The 19,091-nt window shown below is 47.3% G+C and overlaps 1 protein-coding gene across 1 annotated transcript in view; it reads right to left on the bottom strand.

Moving 5' to 3' along the window:
• The window catches only part of MAN1C1 (mannosidase alpha class 1C member 1), an 86,232-nt gene that overhangs the window by 18,402 nt on the left and 48,739 nt on the right, over positions 1 to 19,091 (bottom strand). The window contains exons 3-5 of the mRNA XM_074934301.1: positions 9,444 to 9,559; positions 6,195 to 6,275; positions 2,555 to 2,649 (exon numbers count right to left, since the gene is read on the bottom strand). Of these exons, the coding sequence (XP_074790402.1) occupies positions 2,555 to 2,649; positions 6,195 to 6,275; positions 9,444 to 9,559 (292 nt within the window). The remainder of the gene's footprint in view (positions 1 to 2,554; positions 2,650 to 6,194; positions 6,276 to 9,443; positions 9,560 to 19,091) is intronic.

The raw sequence follows: 19,091 nt of genomic DNA, 5'->3' as shown, positions 1-19,091 counted from the left end.
TGGAGCCAAATGGGCCGAGGGCGACGAGATGGTAGTTTAGAGAGGCTAGTGGGTGGAGGGACGGATTTTTCAAGACATGACAAGACAGAGCTTTCGATGGCACAAGGGACGGGCAGGCACCCTGCAGGATTCAAGAGCGCAAGGGCAGGAGGTGACGCTGAAGTGGGTGGAGGAGATAAAGCCCTGGGAATAGAAGCAGCCTGAGTTAGCAGATCCTGAGTTAGTTAGTTAGTTAGTTGCAAAAGTAGAAATAAAAGGGTTGAGAGACTGGGCTTTAGTTAGGGAAAAACCTTCCGTTGGTTTTGGCATCTGACTGGTTGGAAGTCTGTCCTGATATTCAGACTAAACAGCCCCTCTTTCAAGGTCATTCCATTGCTCCCTACATACACCTCCATGTAGTGTATCCCACCGAACAACTCCTCTCATTCTGGGGAGCTTTCACCCTTCAGATGCAGGCTGTTTGTTACGTTCCAACCATAGCCAAGCTACAAACATTTAGCTCTTTTCATCTTTGCTCCTACATCATTACTGGTGGCCCCCTAATCTGTTTCAGTGCTCTTCTCAGAGCTCTAGCCAGTAATGCAGACTCTTGGTTTTAGGAAGCCTCCAGCTATTTTGATTTTCTTCCGTATTAGCCAAGGTCATCAGCAAGATATTGCAGGGTGTCTGGGCAGATACACTCTGTCATCTTGATTGTCTTTGCAAAGGGTAGCGTGAGGTACGGCATTTCTGCAAAAGGTGAGCCAGTGCGTGAGCTTGTATTGAGGAAGAGGCACCACCTGAGACTTTCTCATCCAGCCAGGAAGCAGAATGTCATTCCTGGAAGGATACAATTAAGGTGGTGGAGACGTTCAAAGTTTTCATTGCACCCAGCGTTAAGCAGCGGGCGACAGTGACATCTGAGCAACGGATCACCCCGGGTTCCATGTTCAATGAAATCTCCCACTTTACAGGGAAAGGAACCCAATGGCAGATGTGGGGTAAAATGACCCCAGCTGCTGCTCTGAGTGCTGTGGCAGGGAGGACGGAAGGGTTTTGTTAACTCATGTTGCCTAGTCTCTGTGCTGCAGGCTGTGTGCAGGTTTTAAAATCCCAGGGACTTTAGCTAGTTGGCATCAAAATGAGCCAACGAGTCCTGATGGGCAGGAAGTGTTGTGTAGTAGTTAGAACTGGGGACAGGGAATGAATGCTCCTGGTTTCTACTCCTGTCTCTTTGGGCAAGTTATTTAACCTATCTGCCTCAGCTCCCTGCTTTATGTCACATACCTCAGAGGCAGTGTTGTAGCACTAAGGTCTGGTCTACGCTGAAAACTTGCATTGGCACAGCTATGTCTCTCAGGGATGTGAAAAATCCACCCCCCCAACAAGAGATGGGCTATGCCAACCTACCCCAGTGTAGACAGTGCTAGTTCAATGGAAGAAGAACCTAGCTACTGTCCCTCAGGGGAGACAGCTACCCTAGACAGAACCTAGCTACAGCCAGGGGAGAACCCCTCCTGTCACTGTGGCGAGTTTCGCCACCGAAGCAGTTGAAGTGTAGATGTCGCCTAAGTGAATGTTGTGGAGTCTAGGCAGGCAGAAAACTACATGGGCTGCGGCTATTCCTATACATTTGGATACAAAACTGACATTTGCCACAAGGTCTTTTTCTCAGCTTCCATGCATGGAGCCGCACAGATCCAGAAAAGTAGCCTCGTGCATCTAGCCTGGCGCACTGCAAAAACGTGCAGAGCAAGCAGAGTTCTAAATGCAGGGCCCACCAATAAAATTCAAAGGCAAATGTGAGTGGGAACATCCTGTTCCAATGGGGCGGCTCTGCCAGGAAGTGAAGGAAGAAAATGTGGATGGCTGAAAAAATTAATAAACCACAGCTGGATTTAATGTGAGTCACACTTGATTACGGCCAAGATGCCGCCTGGAGTTTGAGTTGCCAAAACGAATATCCTCCAAGAGTCAGGAGGGGAGATGCTACAGAGAGATGCTAAAAGAATAACTGGATTAAACAAAATGAATACGTTCATGGAGAATAGGTCCATCAACGGCATTAGCCAAGATGGTCTGGGACACAACCCCGTGCTCAGGGCAACCCTAAATCTCTAATTACTAGAGGCTGGGTGTGGAAGAAAAGGATGGATCACGCCATAATCTCCCTGTTCTGTACACTTCTCCTGAAGCTCTGGCCCCACTGCTGAGACAGGATGCTGGGCAAAATGGACCATGGTCTGACCCGGTATAGCAGCTCTTATGTTCTTAGAGGCAAAATACCCCTGAGGAACAGTTGTTACTCCTTTACAAGTGTTCAGTACATAAATCATAGAATCTCAGGGTTGGAAGGGACCTCAGGAGGTCATCTAGTCCAACCCCCTGCTCAAAGCAGGACCAATCCCCAACTAAATCATCCAAATTTCCCCCTCCCCCCAATCCCTAAATGGCCCCCTCAAGGATTGAACTCACAACCCTGGGTTTAGCAGGTCAATGCTCAAACCACTGAGCTATCCCTCCTCCCCAGTAAGGCCTACTGCTAACGATGGGAAAATAATGAGCTGTGTCTTGCCTGCCCAGATTTATGACACCTCGTGGGATACCAGTGGGGGTGTTAAAGGCTGGTAGAAGTTTCTCTCCAAGTTCTAGAGCTTTGCTCTTGAATACCTGTTAGACAAAAAGAGGAAAAGAGAGTTAAAATATACATTGTATTGCTTGCTAGTATCAGTCATGCTGGTTTTCTTAAACTTCACTTTTCCATACACTCCCAGACAGACACAGTTATAAAGTGGGTAAGAATGATGGGACATTACAGGGCTTTCATTTCCAAATAGTGGGGTAGCCCTAAGCCTACATATTGGGATGGGCCTGAACCAAACCCCATGAGGAAGTTTTGATCTGAACCAGAATTTATGTATGGCCCCTGGAGATCCACAACAGACCAGTCTAAAATCCTGGATCCAAACGGGCCTCAGACTTTGGATCTGGATGTGAGCTTTGCAGTGTTGGCTCACGTTACAGTAGAGGAGATCTCCCTTTCTAACCAAATTACAGGATCAGTTCTGTTAACTTCTGACTCAGAGTCCTGGGTTAATGAGTTTGAAAGTTCCCAGTTGGAATATAACTGGCATTAGGACATTTGGCAGTTTCAGGGCACTGGGGTTTGTGTGAACCCTTTTCCCTTGGTTTTGGTTCTTATGGACACACTCCTTGTGAGTTTTACTTTGAACCCAGAAATTCAAAGTTAAACAGCCAAAACTGCCAAGTTTTGCCCTCTTACGGGACAAACCCACCGTGTTTTCCATGGCTTCCTCATGAAACCAGAGATCATCCCAGGATCATTAAGTGAGCTCGGCTTGGGCTTGGGGTTTCATTGTCCTAGTTCTGCACAGCTCTAACCACTCTCAAAGCTGTATGCTTCCCACTGCCTAGAGATCTTAGTGTCTGTATATGTACAGCCACCCATTGCTACATCCAGCTGTTCTCTTGAATTTCTGAAACCTTCTAAGTACTTTCCCTTGGAACTTGAAGCCAGGTTCTGCATTAGCTGGGGGAATAGTAGATAAACTGGATTAAGCATCTGTATCTTGATGTGGTAAAACGTGAGATCTGCCCACGTGGCACAGATCTCCAGTCCCATAGCTACTGGAACTGCTCCTTTAACCTACTGAGCAAAGACCAATTTCTTGGGTCAAAGGTCTCCACTTCTAATGCTGCTGGCTGCTCTAACACCAATGATGGGCAGTTGGCTAGTAGCTTTGCTCAGAGTACTGTTACAAGAACATGCCCTTCTGGGTTGATTTGAGTTGATCTTGCAAAGCATGCCTTTGGGGACAAAGGGTCTCCTTTTAAGAACTTGTTGTGGGACGGTGGGGGAAAACAGAAGTGAAGACATCAAAATTAAAGCAGATTTCTAAGGATGAAGCATGCTATGGTTTACAAAGCAAGTTGCTGATAGCTCACATGACTTCTAATTTCAAGAACACATATTTTATACACACATACACACACAGACAGACACTCCTTTAAGTGCAACTAATTTCCAGAGAGGATCCCTGGCCTCATCATGGCTAAGTTATCACCCTTTCCATTCCTAATTTCTGAGTTATGGGCTTTCTAATCACATGATAGCTTATGGGGGCTGGTTGCACAAAGCCGCCAGAGACAATTATTTTGGGACAAACTGATACAAGCAATAATCTGCATTCAAGAGATTTGTCTTGAGCAAGAGAAGCCTGTAAGTGACAAGAGATCAAGCACAAGCCTTCTACCTCTAACCTCCCTAGTTCAGTCCAAGCTGTCACAACAGTTCTAAGAAAGCAAGACATTATTGCTCTGAGAAATACAGCATGGAGGAAACCCGAACTTGCCCATGGGCTTTGAGGCCTTTGTCACAGTAGAGGAAGGTATAGGGATCTGGTTCAGAAGGGAAAACCATGAGGAAGTGACTAGATTATTGAGGGGGGAGGCACTGAACTGACACAGGACAGACACTGACCTGTCTGCTGAGCTCACTCTCTAGCCTGCTGCCCAAGCTTTACGGTTTTGTGGCCTCTCTTCCTTTTCTGTCAAGTTGAAGTCAATGGAAGCTGTGAGCATGAGGGGCTGCAGCACAAGGCACTAGATCTTTGAGAGCTTTCCCAGCAGGGAAATCCCAGGAGGAACAAATTCCTGTAACTCATCCAAAATGCAGCCTTAATTATGGAGCTTCTCCCAGGTCTCCACAAATCGCTGGCATCACAATGCAAGGACTACTCATTTCCTCCTATCATGGGCAGCTCCCTCCAGCAGAAGCCGCCGGCCTGTAGCAATATGGGAGTTGCTTGAAAAGGTTATTTACTTGTTGCTTAAGGCCCAATCCTGCAGCCGTATGCTAGCAGAACTCCCATTGAGATCAGTGGGATCAGGCCTTCTGTTTGCCTGAGATATTCAGGGTAGAGGAGTAATCTCTTGATCTCCCCACATCTGGTTTTTAAATTCCAGCACAGCTATATTATGAGACAGGTTATGTGTTAAGATATGGCCTACGTTTGGGAGGGACAGGTGGGAGAAAGAGAGAGCAGTGTTTTCAGTAGGAACCTTCTGATTTAGCCAGAATTCGTTGCGGGCCTAGTGCTCATTGGAACGCTGCTCCACCACCCTCGGAAAGGGGTGCCTTTCCCCAGAGGTCAGCTCAACTCTGCTGGCTGAGTGGGGAAACCAGGGATTGGGGCAGTTCTACCAAATGTACTTGCTTGGATCAGTCCTTGTGTAACCCTGTGGTGAGCGTGCGTTCCAAATCCCCCTCTGTGCTGATCCACATAGGACAGGAGTTGTTCCCACCCCCACCTACGAAGCCACGGCTCTTCAGGTCAAGCTGCTGCAATTCAGACAGATATCTGGCTCGACCCCCAGTGTGTTGACCATGGGGGTGGTTGTCACATCAGCCACTTCCTCTTCTCAAAGGAATCTGATGGCTCAAATCCCAGATGAATCCCCATGTATGGCCAGCCCTCTGGGTTCACACATGGGGATTGAATCGGGAACCTCTGGAGCTAAAAGCGTGAGTTTTGACAGTCTTGAGTTAAAGAGCCATGGCCCGATAGCTGGGGGTTGTAACAGACTCATATCCACTGCGTACTGGCACAGAGGGGGGCTTGTATCACACACTCACCAGTCTGTGACAATTTGCACACTAAAGAAAGGCTCCTTGCACATGGATGGCGTTAGCCACAGCCTGGCATCCTGCTTTATCAGTGCAAACTTTTGCTACACAAAAAATAGAACACTAATTTGGGGTTTTCACAAATAGCTGCCACCAATAAGCGAACACTTAGCCTGCGGGGCTATTTGGAGCGACCCCTAAGTTTGCGCTATTGCCTATATTTAGGCTACAAAGTAACAAGGACTGAGGGAAAGGCAAAGATCACTGCAAATGCATTTCAGTGGGGACCAATGCACCAAGCTGGAAAACGATCTTGCTAAAATTGTCCATTGGAGAAAAGATCTTTATAGATGAGCCAGGCATGGCAAGCATAAGGTAATTGTGTGAGACTTAATTAAAAGACTGTTAGTGGGAGTTCAATATTCATAAAAAACAGGTTTAGCCTCTTGTTACAGAGGGATTATTTTATGTTCAGTTGAGTACCGCTGGGAGCAGCCCTATCCAGAAATACACCTGCACATTCATTATTTGAGACAGTGAGAGATACGCAGGATGTGTGGAAACAAACCTCTTCACCGGTTAGGTAGTACGTCGTCAAGAGCCCTCCGACATAACGAATGTTCACTTCGAACAAGGACGCTTCTCCATTCTGAAAAGATCATCATCAGATAGTAACTGGAAGGTACAAGTGAAGCCTTATAGCAACCATGCGGACACAGGGCCAGTGAGAGTGCCTTGGAATAATTCTAGGCACGTTCACAAAACTCTGCAATCCTATTCACAGTTTAATAACACTTTGCCTTTTTATAGCATCTTTCATCTAGGATCTCAAAGAGCTTTATACATGAAGCCGCACAGCCCCCTAGGAGGTAGCTTAAGCGAGCTATCGGGATCACTTTGTTACCACTGAAATGGTTTCTGGGTAAAACGCAGCAGCTGTTTAATAGCAGTGAAACACTACCCAACAGATTACGAAAGAAAGCGTGAGGAAGTATACTTCCTCCAGTTGAAAATGAAAAGGCAATGCAGGTAGGCAGAAAATAGTTACGTATGTTGAAAGCTGGACAGGACGCTGGAGTTAACATCTCTATTCTTACAAGAAGGGCAGAGAGATTTTGAGAGACCACAAGAAGTCAGGACTGTTTTGAATGGCCAAAAGATGGCACCCTCCTGTACTGAGCCTTCTTGCACCATACGGGGGCATTCCTTCAGCACTGACTCAGCGGGCAGAGTGCCACCTTGTGCATCACCACAACAACTTCCTGGCGTGTCCAGATGTTCTCTGAAGGTCTCCCATTCAAGGGCTTACCAGGCTCAACCCTACTTGGTTTGTAAGACCTGACAGGACCACAGCCCAGGGTGGCACAAACAAACCACTGCCCATGTGCCCTGCTAGGAGATGGTGAACATGCAGTGATGTGGTTCACTGAACCTCCCAGGAAGCCACTCACCTGGAACGAGTTAAGATCTATTTTATTCCAGCTCCCGATCAGCAAATGTCAAAGCAATTGCCTTCAAACTGTGCTTTTTAAACTGTGCTCCTAGACTGTGAACCTGCCAGGCAAATTATTTCTTCCCCTCAGATAAACACATAAAACTACCAACAGGAGGCTCTTACAAGAGTGCAGCATTTTCCGCAAATGGGATAGAGTGGTAGGAATTCTTTACCCACTGCATTAATCTGGCTCTTCCAACAATCCCACTGGGTTACATATGAAAACAGAGGTCTTCTCCCAGGGAAGGCTGGAAGGATCAGAGACACAATGTGCCATCCAGAGAGGGAGGCAAAAGCCAGAGGAAGCAGCTCAAGATCACGCAGGAAGTGACAGTACTGTAAAGGGGGAGAGAGAGGGAGAACCTGGAAAAGGCCGGACTGGAAGGAGGAGAGAAAGCAAAAGATCCAGGTTGGGAAATAAAATCAGTGGACCTAACATAGCTGCAAACAGCAATTAATGATTTGTTTGCTGGGCGCTGGTTCTTAGGCTATAAATTAACCAGGGTCATGGAGCACTGCTGCACACACAGCCTGCTGCTGGTTAACACGGTCGTCCGTGCTGCATTCCTTTTAGAGTTTGGGGATGATTTTTGTCCCTCAGCCTCCCTGTCTCATGCTTCTCTAAGCGAACTTGCACCTCCCACATAGTCAGTGGTCTGTCTAGGTATCTACACCACACTTGCCACTAGTCAGTAAATCCAAACAGCTGCTCTGCCCCAGACTTGAACTGTCTCTTCTTTCCCCACTGCCTGAATCACCCCACCCTGCCGCATCTAGTTGCTGAGAGTTCCTCCACCCCTGAAGACAGCAGCTCTCCGGGGGGGACCTTGGTTGCAGAGGGGCCGCCCGTCAGAGAGTTTGGGGCCAGCCCACTGAACGCTTTAAAAGGCAAGACCGGTAGCTCCAGCTTGACTGTGTTTTATGGGCAGTCAGTGGAACAAACAGCACTGGAGTGACATGTTGCTGACAGCTGATATACAGCTTCCTCTGTTGAGACGGTTCGCTTTGTAGCTCTGAAACTGTTTTTACTCCCCATGCTGGCAAATTATCTCAGCAGCAAATGTGGCTACTTTTGAAATGACACCCTCTCCTTCCTTGTCATTTCTCTCTTAAGCCTCGCACTGAATTCCCCTCTCCAGTCAAGGCCACCGTCCCACCCCTGCCTGCCTAAGTCAGCTTCTTGTCTCAAAGCCAATTTTTAATTAATTTCAACCCTTCTCTCCCTGCACTGCACATCTGACTCCAGTGATCAATCAATAACATTCATTTTAGTCTTTGCCGATCAATCTATTGTGTGGGCCAGGAGTAAAAGCTTTTGTCAAATCCAGATAAATTATCTCCCCATTGATTTTGTCCCTTGTTTATCGATTCAGTAACATACTTAAAAGCATTCAAGCTAATATATCAGATGTGATCTCCTATTATGAATCCATGATGGCCATCCCTTCCCAAATGATACTTTTCTAAAAAGGCAGCTGCATTCATTTTTCACATGGGGAGAACCATTTTTCCCCATGTACTAACTAGGACAGACATAAAGAAATTAAAATTTTAATGGCATTTTGAGCTTAATGGCTTCCATAGACGACCACGTCAAGCTGTGGTCCCATCTCGCAAGCGAAGAACAACTCCGTATGTAGATGGGAGACCTTCACGGAAGATACAGGAAGGAGTGCTGGCCATTCTGTAGGTGGAGCTCTTCATTTTTCATACTTATCCAGTGTCCCAGCAGTGTGGTTGGGGTCAGGCCTGTCGAGAGAAATTTGGAGCCCCACCCCCTTCCCTTTCACTTTATTGACACAGATGTTACAGACATTTTGGGGTCCCCCAGAACTTAAGGCCCTGGCACAATTGTCCCTCTCCCCCCCACTCCCCTTCCCGTTAGCTTTGGAGTCCTGTGCTGCCTTTGCATAATACATAGAGGTACTGATCAATAATTTATAAGGAGGGGTGTCAAAAAATCCCCTCCCTAAGAGCAGGGTGATCAGTCTATAATATGCGGAAAGAAAACCTGATATCATGGGGAGGGGGTTCAATCTGGGGGACATATGCAGGAGGTCTCCTGTTCACACTGATCAAACTTCCTTGGAGTGTCTAAAAATTAGAGATGGTAATTTTCTAACAGAAAGAGCATTACCTCCTGTTCAGGCTAATTCCGCGGAAGACCTCAGGAATGAAGGATGGCTGCAGGAATCACTGGGTGGAGTTCTGTGCTCTGTGTTGTGCAGGGGGTTAGTTGGATCACAATGTTCCCTTCTGGCCTTGCAATCTATGAATCTGATTCATTGTCCCTTGCACTGACATTTTCAATTACTGACTCACCACATTCAAGTCCAAGCTCTTCTCCACCCAGCTTTTCGCTTCTTGAAATTCCTCCCCAAGCTCCATGATGTACAGAGTATCTAAGGCATCCACTATGGTAGCCCCTCGAAGGCCCCCTGTATCGGCAAACAAAGAACAACTTGTTTAAATCTTATTCACCTTCCGTTTTTGGATATCAACTGGTCAGGTTCATTTTCATTTCACCCTTTTAACACTAAAGGTGACTGTGCACGTTGGGGGAGGTGCCAACCTTTTAACACGCTCCCTCCCTGTTTCCAACTTTAACGATGGGGTAAAACAATAGCATGTTTGGATAGGATGAGAGCAATCGCTGAGATGAGGTAAAGGACTGCAACGGTACAGGGCTGTATACTAGACGCAGCCCACACCAGAACTCCAGGTGGGAACTCCACTGAACTTTGGGAATGTTCCGCTTGGCATTTGGACCTGAATTAAATGGACAGAGGCTGTGCAAGGAGCTTGGACCAAAGGCTTTCCAACAGGACTAGTGAGTTTGGGATCTTTAAAAGGGGCCTGATTTTCAGAGGGCAGAAAAATGGGCCCGAAGTTGGGCACCCAAAATCACTAGTCACGTCTGCAAATCTTGGCCTTATTTTCCAGTTCTGGAATGTGCCTGCAATCAGGACAGTTTGTGACATTTCAGCCCAGCAGACGCAAAGCTTTGCCCTGACTTGGCTACATACCCAAACTGCAGCCTCTCTCTAATCTGGGTCTGAAACACAGTTGCCCAGCTCCCCAGTGAGGTCATCACCAAACATGCATTGGCTGCCAGGGACCACTGTGCTAGCCATCGTGACCACGGAGGATGACGTTGCAACAGTCATCATGTGGTGATGTCCCTGGATCTGGATCAGTCCTGCAAGTCCACCAGGTAAGGTCCGGGCCTGCACCCCTTTGTGTGTCAATGGCGAGTTTGAGAACCCAGTGTGTGCGCGGGGGGGGTTTCCGTCCATCCTGGCGACACGGCTGAAGAGCAGGCATGCAACGTACAACGCAATAAAATGAATGACTGAAGCGAGGCCAGATGGCATCATAGTGTCCGTGTACAATGGCAGAAGATCTTGCACTGTGTGTGGCAACTACAGGCCAATCTCATTGTTTTCGGTCCCTGAAAGGTCTTTGTTCATGTTCTGCTTGGTAGGATACAGCTGCTCCTTCACAGACTTTGTCATCCGCAGCGGTCAGGTTTCACGGCAGGACTGTCCACAATGGACGCTGGACTTACCCTTTGGATTCTGGCTGACATAGCACGTGCTTAGCACCCACCAGCAGCCAAGCTCCCCTCCCTTCTCCCCCCAGTGCCTCCTGCCCACCGCAGATCAGCTGTTCTGCGGCATGCAGGAGGCACTGGGAGGGAAGGGGGGAGGAGAGGGGATGGGGCACGCTCGGGGGAGGGGCAGAACTGGGCTGGAAGAGGCGGGTCTGGGGCGGAGCAGGAAGAGGCGGGGGGGGGTCTTGGGGGAAGAGGTGGAGTGGTGGCAGGGCCTGGGGCGGAGTGGGGGCGGGAAGAGGTGGGGCGGGGGCTTAGCGGGGTTGAGCACCCCCAGGGCAAGTTGAAAGCCAGCCCCTGTGTTGGCTGAACTGTACAGAGGATTTAACCAATCTGCTTCATATGGCACACAGAATCAACCTCAAAGTGGCTTTCGGCTCAGTCGACAGGTCAGCACTTTGGCTGGCACTGAAAGGAGCTGGTGTTCCAAATGCTCTGCTAAATCTAGTATATGATCTTCACACTGATGTTGGTGTGAAAGTGTGCCTTGGTTCGTGACTTTTGCCACATTTCTACATAACCTCAGGTGTGCCGCAGGGATACATTCTCCCCCAGGCGCTATTCTGTCGAGCTACTGACTGGATGTTAGGACTTGCTGTTCCTCTCATCGAAACCAAGTTTGGTCAAGAAGTGCTTCCAACCAAGACTATGCCGATGACACTGCCTTGCTTGTGGAGAAGTCACAAAATTTCAGCCCCGCTCACCACGGTCTCCAAGACGCCACCCCCACTGTGAGATTGAACATCTCATGACAGAAGACCAAGGTCCAGAACTTTGGAGCTGGGCCACCAGAACCCCTGGCGCAGGTGGGGTTGAGTACCATGGAGAACTGCTTGGTGAGGGCCAAGAACAATACTTTAATTTGTGAAAGACGACACTCAAGATAAAGTAATACTAATATATTGTTTGTTCTGTGGAACACTAAGCCTACATTTGCGGCATGCGGTGACTCATGGTTTCCCACTACAAATGTATGATATATGGCATTAGGTGGCAGCAGCGTGATTAAAAATGAAGCCCTTGGAGGCTTAACAGAGACTTGGTGAGCTCAAGGGACAGCTCCACTCACTTTAACTAACAGAACGAATTGTTATCCATGAGTGTGCCCATTTTTCTCCAGCAGAGGGCAATGAGGTGTACGCAGACTAAGCACAGTCCCTCACAAGTACTTGGATCTGCCATGTCAACCACGTAAAAACCCATGTCAGACTTTCCGTAAAAAGTAATTGGGACTACACAGGAAGACTTTCAATAAAAGACAGCAACATTGTATCCTGTGCTGAGATGTGGAATGGTGATACGTGGAACTGTATCCCATGCAAGCTGGGATCAGTGTGATTTAAATAGTTCAGTACTGTGAACAGCAGGATCTCAGTGACACAGTTTCATTTCTGGTGGCTGAGAGTCCCTAAAAGTCCATCTAGTCATCAGAAGGCAACACAGCAGGGGAGGTGAAAGAGAACATGGGTCACTGCCCCGTGTGCATGGACTTTGAGATTGGAGGCCATCGTTTTCCTTCGTAATCCAATATACACAGCTCTTCACTTGGAAGCTACCCATTACCCAGCCCCCAAAAGGCAAATTAAAGCTTCTCCATCATTTCCTGCATTTTCCTGAATGCCCACTGGAGTAGGACTTCTGTGTGAAGTTACTGGTTTGCCCTTACGTCAAGATTAGAGGCACACAAGCATTGCTTCATTGCTGTCACAGCTCTGTCCTTTGTCCTAAGAGAACTGGACTGCAGGGGTGGGTGGCCAGATTCAGCGTTCGTTTCTGCAGAGGGTGATGCTGCTGGTGACAACTCTCTTGAATACTGCGTGCAGATGTGGTCGCCCCATCTCAAAAAAATATATATATTGGAATTGGAAAAGGTTCAGCAAAGGGCAACAAAAATGATTAGGGGTATGGAACGGCTTCCGTATGGGGAGAGATTAATAAGAATGGGACTTTTTAGCTTGGAAAAGAGACGATTAAGGGGGGATAGGATTGAGGCCTATAAAATCATGACTGGTGTGGAGAAAGTAAATAAGGAAGTGTTATTTACTCCTTCTCAGAACACAAGAACTAGGGGTCACCAAATGAAATTAATAGGCAGCAGGTTTAAAGCAAATAAAAGGAAGTATTTCTTCATACAAGGCACAACGTCAACCTGTGGAACTCTTTGCCAGAGGATGTTGTGAAGGCCAAGACCACAACAGAGTTCAAAAAAGAACTAGATAAATTCATAGAGGATAGGTCCATCAATGGCTATGAGCCAGGCTGGGCAGGGATGGTGTCCCTAGCCTCTGTTTGCCAGAAGCTGGGAGTGGGCGACAGGGGATGGATCACTTGATGATTCCCTGTTCTGTTCATTCCCTTTGGGGCACCTGGTATTGGCAACTGTTGGAAGACAGGATACTGGGCTAGATGGACCTTCGGTCTGACCCAGTAGGGCCATTCTTATATACTACCATTGCCCTTTCCCTCCCAACCACAAAGCCTCAAATACTTGACTGATATCCAGGAGCTTTCAGGAAGGATGCTGCTGCTTTGGCTCAACTTCTTCCTCTCACATTTTAAATCAATTATATTAAACTAAAAATGGGTCTCAGCCACAAACGCCAGGTCCAGTTCAGAACACGCCAGGTCCAGTTCAGAACTTTCCTATAAAGCATTCATGCAGGGACAGAACATTTTGAGTGCCCTCTAGTGGTGGTTCTAATTATAGTACTAAGTACAAGAAACAACTGTTGGATTACACCCAGAAACCTTCACAAGAAGTGGGGTATGTTGGTAAGTTGGAGAGCGGGGGAAACGTGGAAATATGGGAATAGTTAGCAACAAACCTTGAGATCTCAGTCTTTCTTTATTTAAAAAATAATCCCCTGGGCAGACGACATACCATATTTCCCAAAAGGCAGGTGATCAGATCTAGATGTTTAGTTTGGACCAATTTCTATTTTAAACATTCTTGATCTGGAGAAAGGGGTAAACAGTGAGATGGCAAAGTTTGCAGATGATACTAAACTGCTCAAGATAGTTAAGACCAAAGCAGACTGTGAAGAACTTCAAAAAGATCTCACAAAACTAAGTGATTGGGCAACAAAATGGCAAATGAAATTTAATGTGGATAAATGTAAAGTAATGCACATTGGAAAAAATAACCCCAACAATACATACAATATGATGGGAGCTAATTTAGCTACAACTAATCAGGAAAGAGATCTTGCAGTCATCGTGGGTAGTTCTCTGAAGATGTCCATGCAGTGTGCAGCGGCAGTCAAAAAAGCAAACAGGATGTTAGGAATAATTTAAAAAGGGATAGAGAATAAGACAGAGAATATCTTATTGCCCTTATATAAATCCATGGTACGCCCACATCTTGAATATTGCGTACAGATGTGGTCTTCTCATCTCAAAAAAGATATACTGGCATTAGAAAAGATTCAGAGAAGGGCAACTAAAATGATTAGGCATTTGGAACGGGTCCCATATGAGGAGAGACTAAACAGGCTAGGACTTTTCAGCTTGGAAAAGAGGAGACTAAGGGGGGATACAATAGAGGTCTATAAAATCATGAGTGGTGTGGAGAAAGTGAATAAGGAAAAGTTATTTACTTCTTCCGATAAGAACTAGGGGCCATCAAATGAAATTAATGGGCAGCAGGTTTAAAACAAATAAAAGGACGTTCTTTTTCACACAGCGCACAGTCAACCTGTGGAACTCCTTGCCTGAGGAGGTTGTGAAGGCTAGGACTATAACAGGGTTTAAAAGAGAACTAGGTAAATTCATGGAGAACTAGATAAATTAATAAATTAATGGCTATTAGCCAGGATGGGTAAGGAATGGTGTCCCTAGCCTCTGTCTGTCAGAGGGTGGAGATGGATGGCAGGAGAGAGATCACTTGATTATTACCTGTTAGGTTCACTCTCTCTGGGGCACCTGGCATTGGCCACTGTCGGTAGACAGGATACTGGGCTGGATGGACCTTTGGTCTGACCCAGTATGGCTGTTCTCATGTTCTCCTTTAAGAAAAGCACCCTGACTTACTTTGGTGATTTTACAAGATTGTAGTTTTGACGCTTTTCAACCAGTCAGCACAGGACTGACTTTATGAGACGCAAACCAAGACTTGATTGCGCATCTACAGATTGCCAGCTTCCGAATGCCGTCTGCAACAAAACTGCGGGGGTGGGGGGGAAGCACTGGAGCCAATCACTGGAACTTCATTCGCTCTGACTGACTTGGAAAATGATCATCTAACTGGCACTATCTACATACAGAAGAGCTGAAGCCGGAGTCAAACAGCCACCACATCTACAAGATTGGTCTTAAAAAAAAAAAAAAGCTAATGGTTAGGTAGCATGTTATAAAATGCAGTGACCATGAAAACCAACATTGGCTCAGTCAGAGGTGGTTTTATCAACCCTAATGATTCTGCAATATTAATGATTATGCGATTTTTATGCGCTTTCCTATTAGCAGGGAGAAACGTACCAGCACTGAGCGACATGGACACAAGCAAAACACTTTCAGAAGAAAAACAGTGAAACATTGCCCGAGGCTCAGCTCATTATTGTGATCTTCTGAGAGTAACACACTAATGGGCTCGATTTATTATGATGATATAATCCACCAAGCCTTTCATAATCTGCGAAGAGACAGTAATAAAAAGTTGGATTTGCCGAAACTAAATAGGGACAAAGAGACAAAGTCACCGTTTTCTGGGATGATTAATTTAAATGAAAAATAAAATAGTGTTTGAATTTACAGAGCTTTTTATGTTTGCCTTCAAATATATGAAACCCTCTGGGGGGTTTAGAAATATGCTCTGCTCTTCGTTCCAGTATGATTCGGAGTTGCTTGGCTTTCCTTTCTGCCCCTGTATTTTATAAAAGAGAGTGTGCTTCACTGATCATTTGTCCCTTGCCTCGTATTAAACTGTTGGTTTAAATATTCCTTGAACACAGGGATATTGGAGGAACTGCAGACTGTGTGTCTTGTACAAGGGTCTTTTAGATGTTGCCTGTCTTCTGTGCCACGTCCGAAGTGATCTCTGGCATCTGCATGTGACTTTTTCCCTAAACCCAACAAACTTATTGTAATAATAAATGAGACACACCTTGTAAATGAAAGTCATCTCAGAACAAAAACAAAATTTGAAACAATTCTGTGACTGTCCAGGACTTCACAGTTGCATCTAGGCTGTACACCAGGGTCTTGTGGCCGGATCACGAGCAGCCAGACCCAGTAGTCGGAGCCGGAGCCAGAGCCCACAGTCACAAGACAGGGGCCGAGAATCGGCTGGGTTAGGATCCTGGGAGGTCAGACGCAGGAGACAAACGGAGATTGGGAATCACAACTCAGATGCGAGGAGTCAAGTCGGGTCGGAATGCTAGGCAATCAAGCCAGGGAAGCAGGAGCGAGTAGTGATAGCAGGAAGCACAAGCACCCAATCCAGTGCAGGGAGGAGAGCAGTAGTTTTGCACAGCTTTCTGTTTCTGCTACTGGCGTAGGACCAGTGGGACAATCAGCTGCTCTGGGACTCCACCATCTGGACCTCAGGGGCAGAGTCTGACCCTGGGGTTGGGCTTTGTGAGTCTCAGGTAAGCTGTTGCCAGCAGGCTACAGGTGGAGGGTTGGAGCATGGTGGTTCCCATGAACCTTGGGGGCCCAGGTTTGAGATCCGTGGGTCACGACACAGGGCCATTCAGAACTTGAGAGGGACCCAGATCTTCTAGTTCCAAATACACAGGCCACTATCACTTTTCCCTACAAGAGTTTCTCCGAATGGGGGGCAGACCCCCTTGGGGGCACAGAATGTATTCTGGGAAGGCGTGAGACGCTTGCGGGAGTGGGGGGGGGACACTTACTATGCACATTTTACCCATAGCAATGAGTAACTAGCAAAGCTGATTGCTCCAGACACATCGGGTCCTCAGATGGCGCTGTGCAGAGGTGACGACTTTCTAAGTTGCCGGGGGGGGGGGGGGGGGGGAGGGGAAGGGCTCGAACCCCTCTCTGCCCCAGGCCCCGCCCTCATTCCACACCTTCCCCGAAGCCCTCTTCCTGCCTCTTCCCGTCCCCGTCCCACTCCATTCTGAGCGGGCCCTGCCCTCACTCCTCCCCCTGCCTCTCAGCGCCTCCCGCACGCTGCTGAACAGCTGATCCGCAGTGGGCGGGAGGTGCCAGGGAGAGGGGAAGGAGCTAATGTGGGGGGCTGCCAAAAGGCGCTGTGCATTTGACTCTAGATGGTGCTCTGCATTTTGATGGATTTCTGTGAAGCTTGCCTAGCATTATACAAAGTCGTTGCCATCTGTCTGTTAATCCGTGTGCTACGATGTGGCGTGCACATTTAATTGTAAGCATCGACCACAGTCGTAGTTTTGCTTTTGCTCTTATTGCACTGGATCATTGGCTCATTCGTGCAACAGAAAAAAAAAAAACCCCAACTCAAACGAAAAACAGGCTGCAACCGATTCAAGTGAAGCACCAGTATCTGTAGTTGTGTTGGGGGAGGGTGTGTAAACTACTACACACACAAAGAAGGCGGGTACGATCAAATAAATTGGAGAATCACTGCCCTATAGGAGAATATTCATTAGCAGTTAGTTGTATAGGGCTTATGACACACAATCCAGTGGTTGTGATTCCGTCCAATATACAGAAGACAGTGTTACCTATATGCTAGCCAGTTTGTTATAATACACACAGACACACTTACAAAGGTGATATCTTGGCTGATATACTGCATATTTTGAGACCCTGCGAGACTTTTTCAAAAAATATTTTTCCTTTCCAGAGCTATAGATCTAATGAAAGAGATAGAATCAAAGCAGAAGCAACTTTAAGAGGAAAAGAAACCAAAATCCTAGCCTGTCAGAATCTTTATACACTTGCTGTCACCCCCCTCTCTAAGCTACTGTTTTCACTTACTCCCTTTGTTACAGTGACACTGGGACACTTTTAATAGTGGGGGTGCTGAAAGCCAGCCCCCTTACCCCTGTCTGGGGACGGGAGCAGGACCATGTCTCTGGAAGCGGGGGACTCAAGACAGGAGTAGGCTAAGGCTGGGGCCACAGCTGGGGGAGGGAGCGGGGCTGGCAGCTGGTCCCCGGAAGCAGGGCTGGCAGCCAGAGCCCCGGGCGTGGGGCCAGCAGCCAGAGCCCCATGTAAAACCTGGGGGTGCTGCAGCACCCCCCACACCCATAGTTCCCACACCTATGCTTTGTTACGGGGTTTTTAACTAGAAACCAAAAAATCTGCTTAAGAAACACTAGTGCATAGAAATGGCAGCTCTCAATTTAAAGCATGAAAATACCTCACAGACAAAGCACCTTCCAAATGGATTATTTCTCACACAGACTAGGTCATTAAGGGCTGGATCATGTGTCTTTTATTTAAGTTATGGCAGCAGAATCAGGTCCCCAGAGGAAAAAAAAAGTCCTACTTCTACCATGCCACCAACAGCCAGCAGAGAAAAGGAGAGACACACAGCACTGCCATAAAGAGCCTGACCCCTAGGCATAGCTCCGGCTGAATTGGACAGGCCAGACTCAACTCTGCAGTAAAGCCTTTGCAACTCCCATTGATTTCTCTCCTGCACCTCTGGGGCAACCTATAAGACCCCAGCCAGGGCTCTGCTTTGCTCATTCCTGAAAGGTCATCTTTAATCACTGAGCATACTTCTCAGATCACTACCCACTCTAGAGAGATAAAGTATCTGATTACTCAAATACCGGCTGGCTCCAGGGTAATCCCAGGAAGATTACAGACAGACAAAAGACAGCTTCGGAGATTGGGATATCCTGCCCCAAAGCTGAAGGTTGAGAGCAACATGAAAGAAAAGACCTATTCTTACCCTGGGGAGATGTTTTAATGTTACTGCCCTTGGAGTCAGATGGTGATTAATCCTTTGGGATTCCCCACCACCACCACTCTGAGACCCTCCCAATCACCAGACAGAAGCCACTACTTCTTTGGGGAAGGGGAGGAGACGCTGAGGCACTCCCTCTCCTGTTAGAGGGAGGAGGGGAAAAGACACCGTTAGTGGACTCTCTCTCTGCCCTCTGACCCAGAAATCATCTCGAGAATGGCTAGATCCAGCTCTAAGCAGGAGCGTGAAAGGGAAGATGTTTGAGGCCACCTGGCTTTTCTCTCCAGCAAGAGGAATTTGGCTGTCTCCAGAGATAGGTGTGGACTATAGACTGAACTAGTCGGTAGCCAATGGGCTAAATGTCCAATATTTTTGTTGGCTTGAGACAGATTCCTTCTGCTACCTGCAGCTGTCTCTTCTTCCTACAGCCATCATCCGGGTCCAGTCACTGTGCACTGCTACTGCTTGTGAAGGTAATGGCCACTTATTAACCAACAGGTAA

This window comes from Natator depressus, chromosome 19 (assembly GCF_965152275.1).
Source record: "Natator depressus isolate rNatDep1 chromosome 19, rNatDep2.hap1, whole genome shotgun sequence".
In the NCBI taxonomy this organism is placed as follows: domain Eukaryota; kingdom Metazoa; phylum Chordata; order Testudines; family Cheloniidae; genus Natator; species Natator depressus.
Note: the sequence above shows the minus strand (reverse complement) of the source record. Positions and strands in the feature narration are given on the sequence as shown.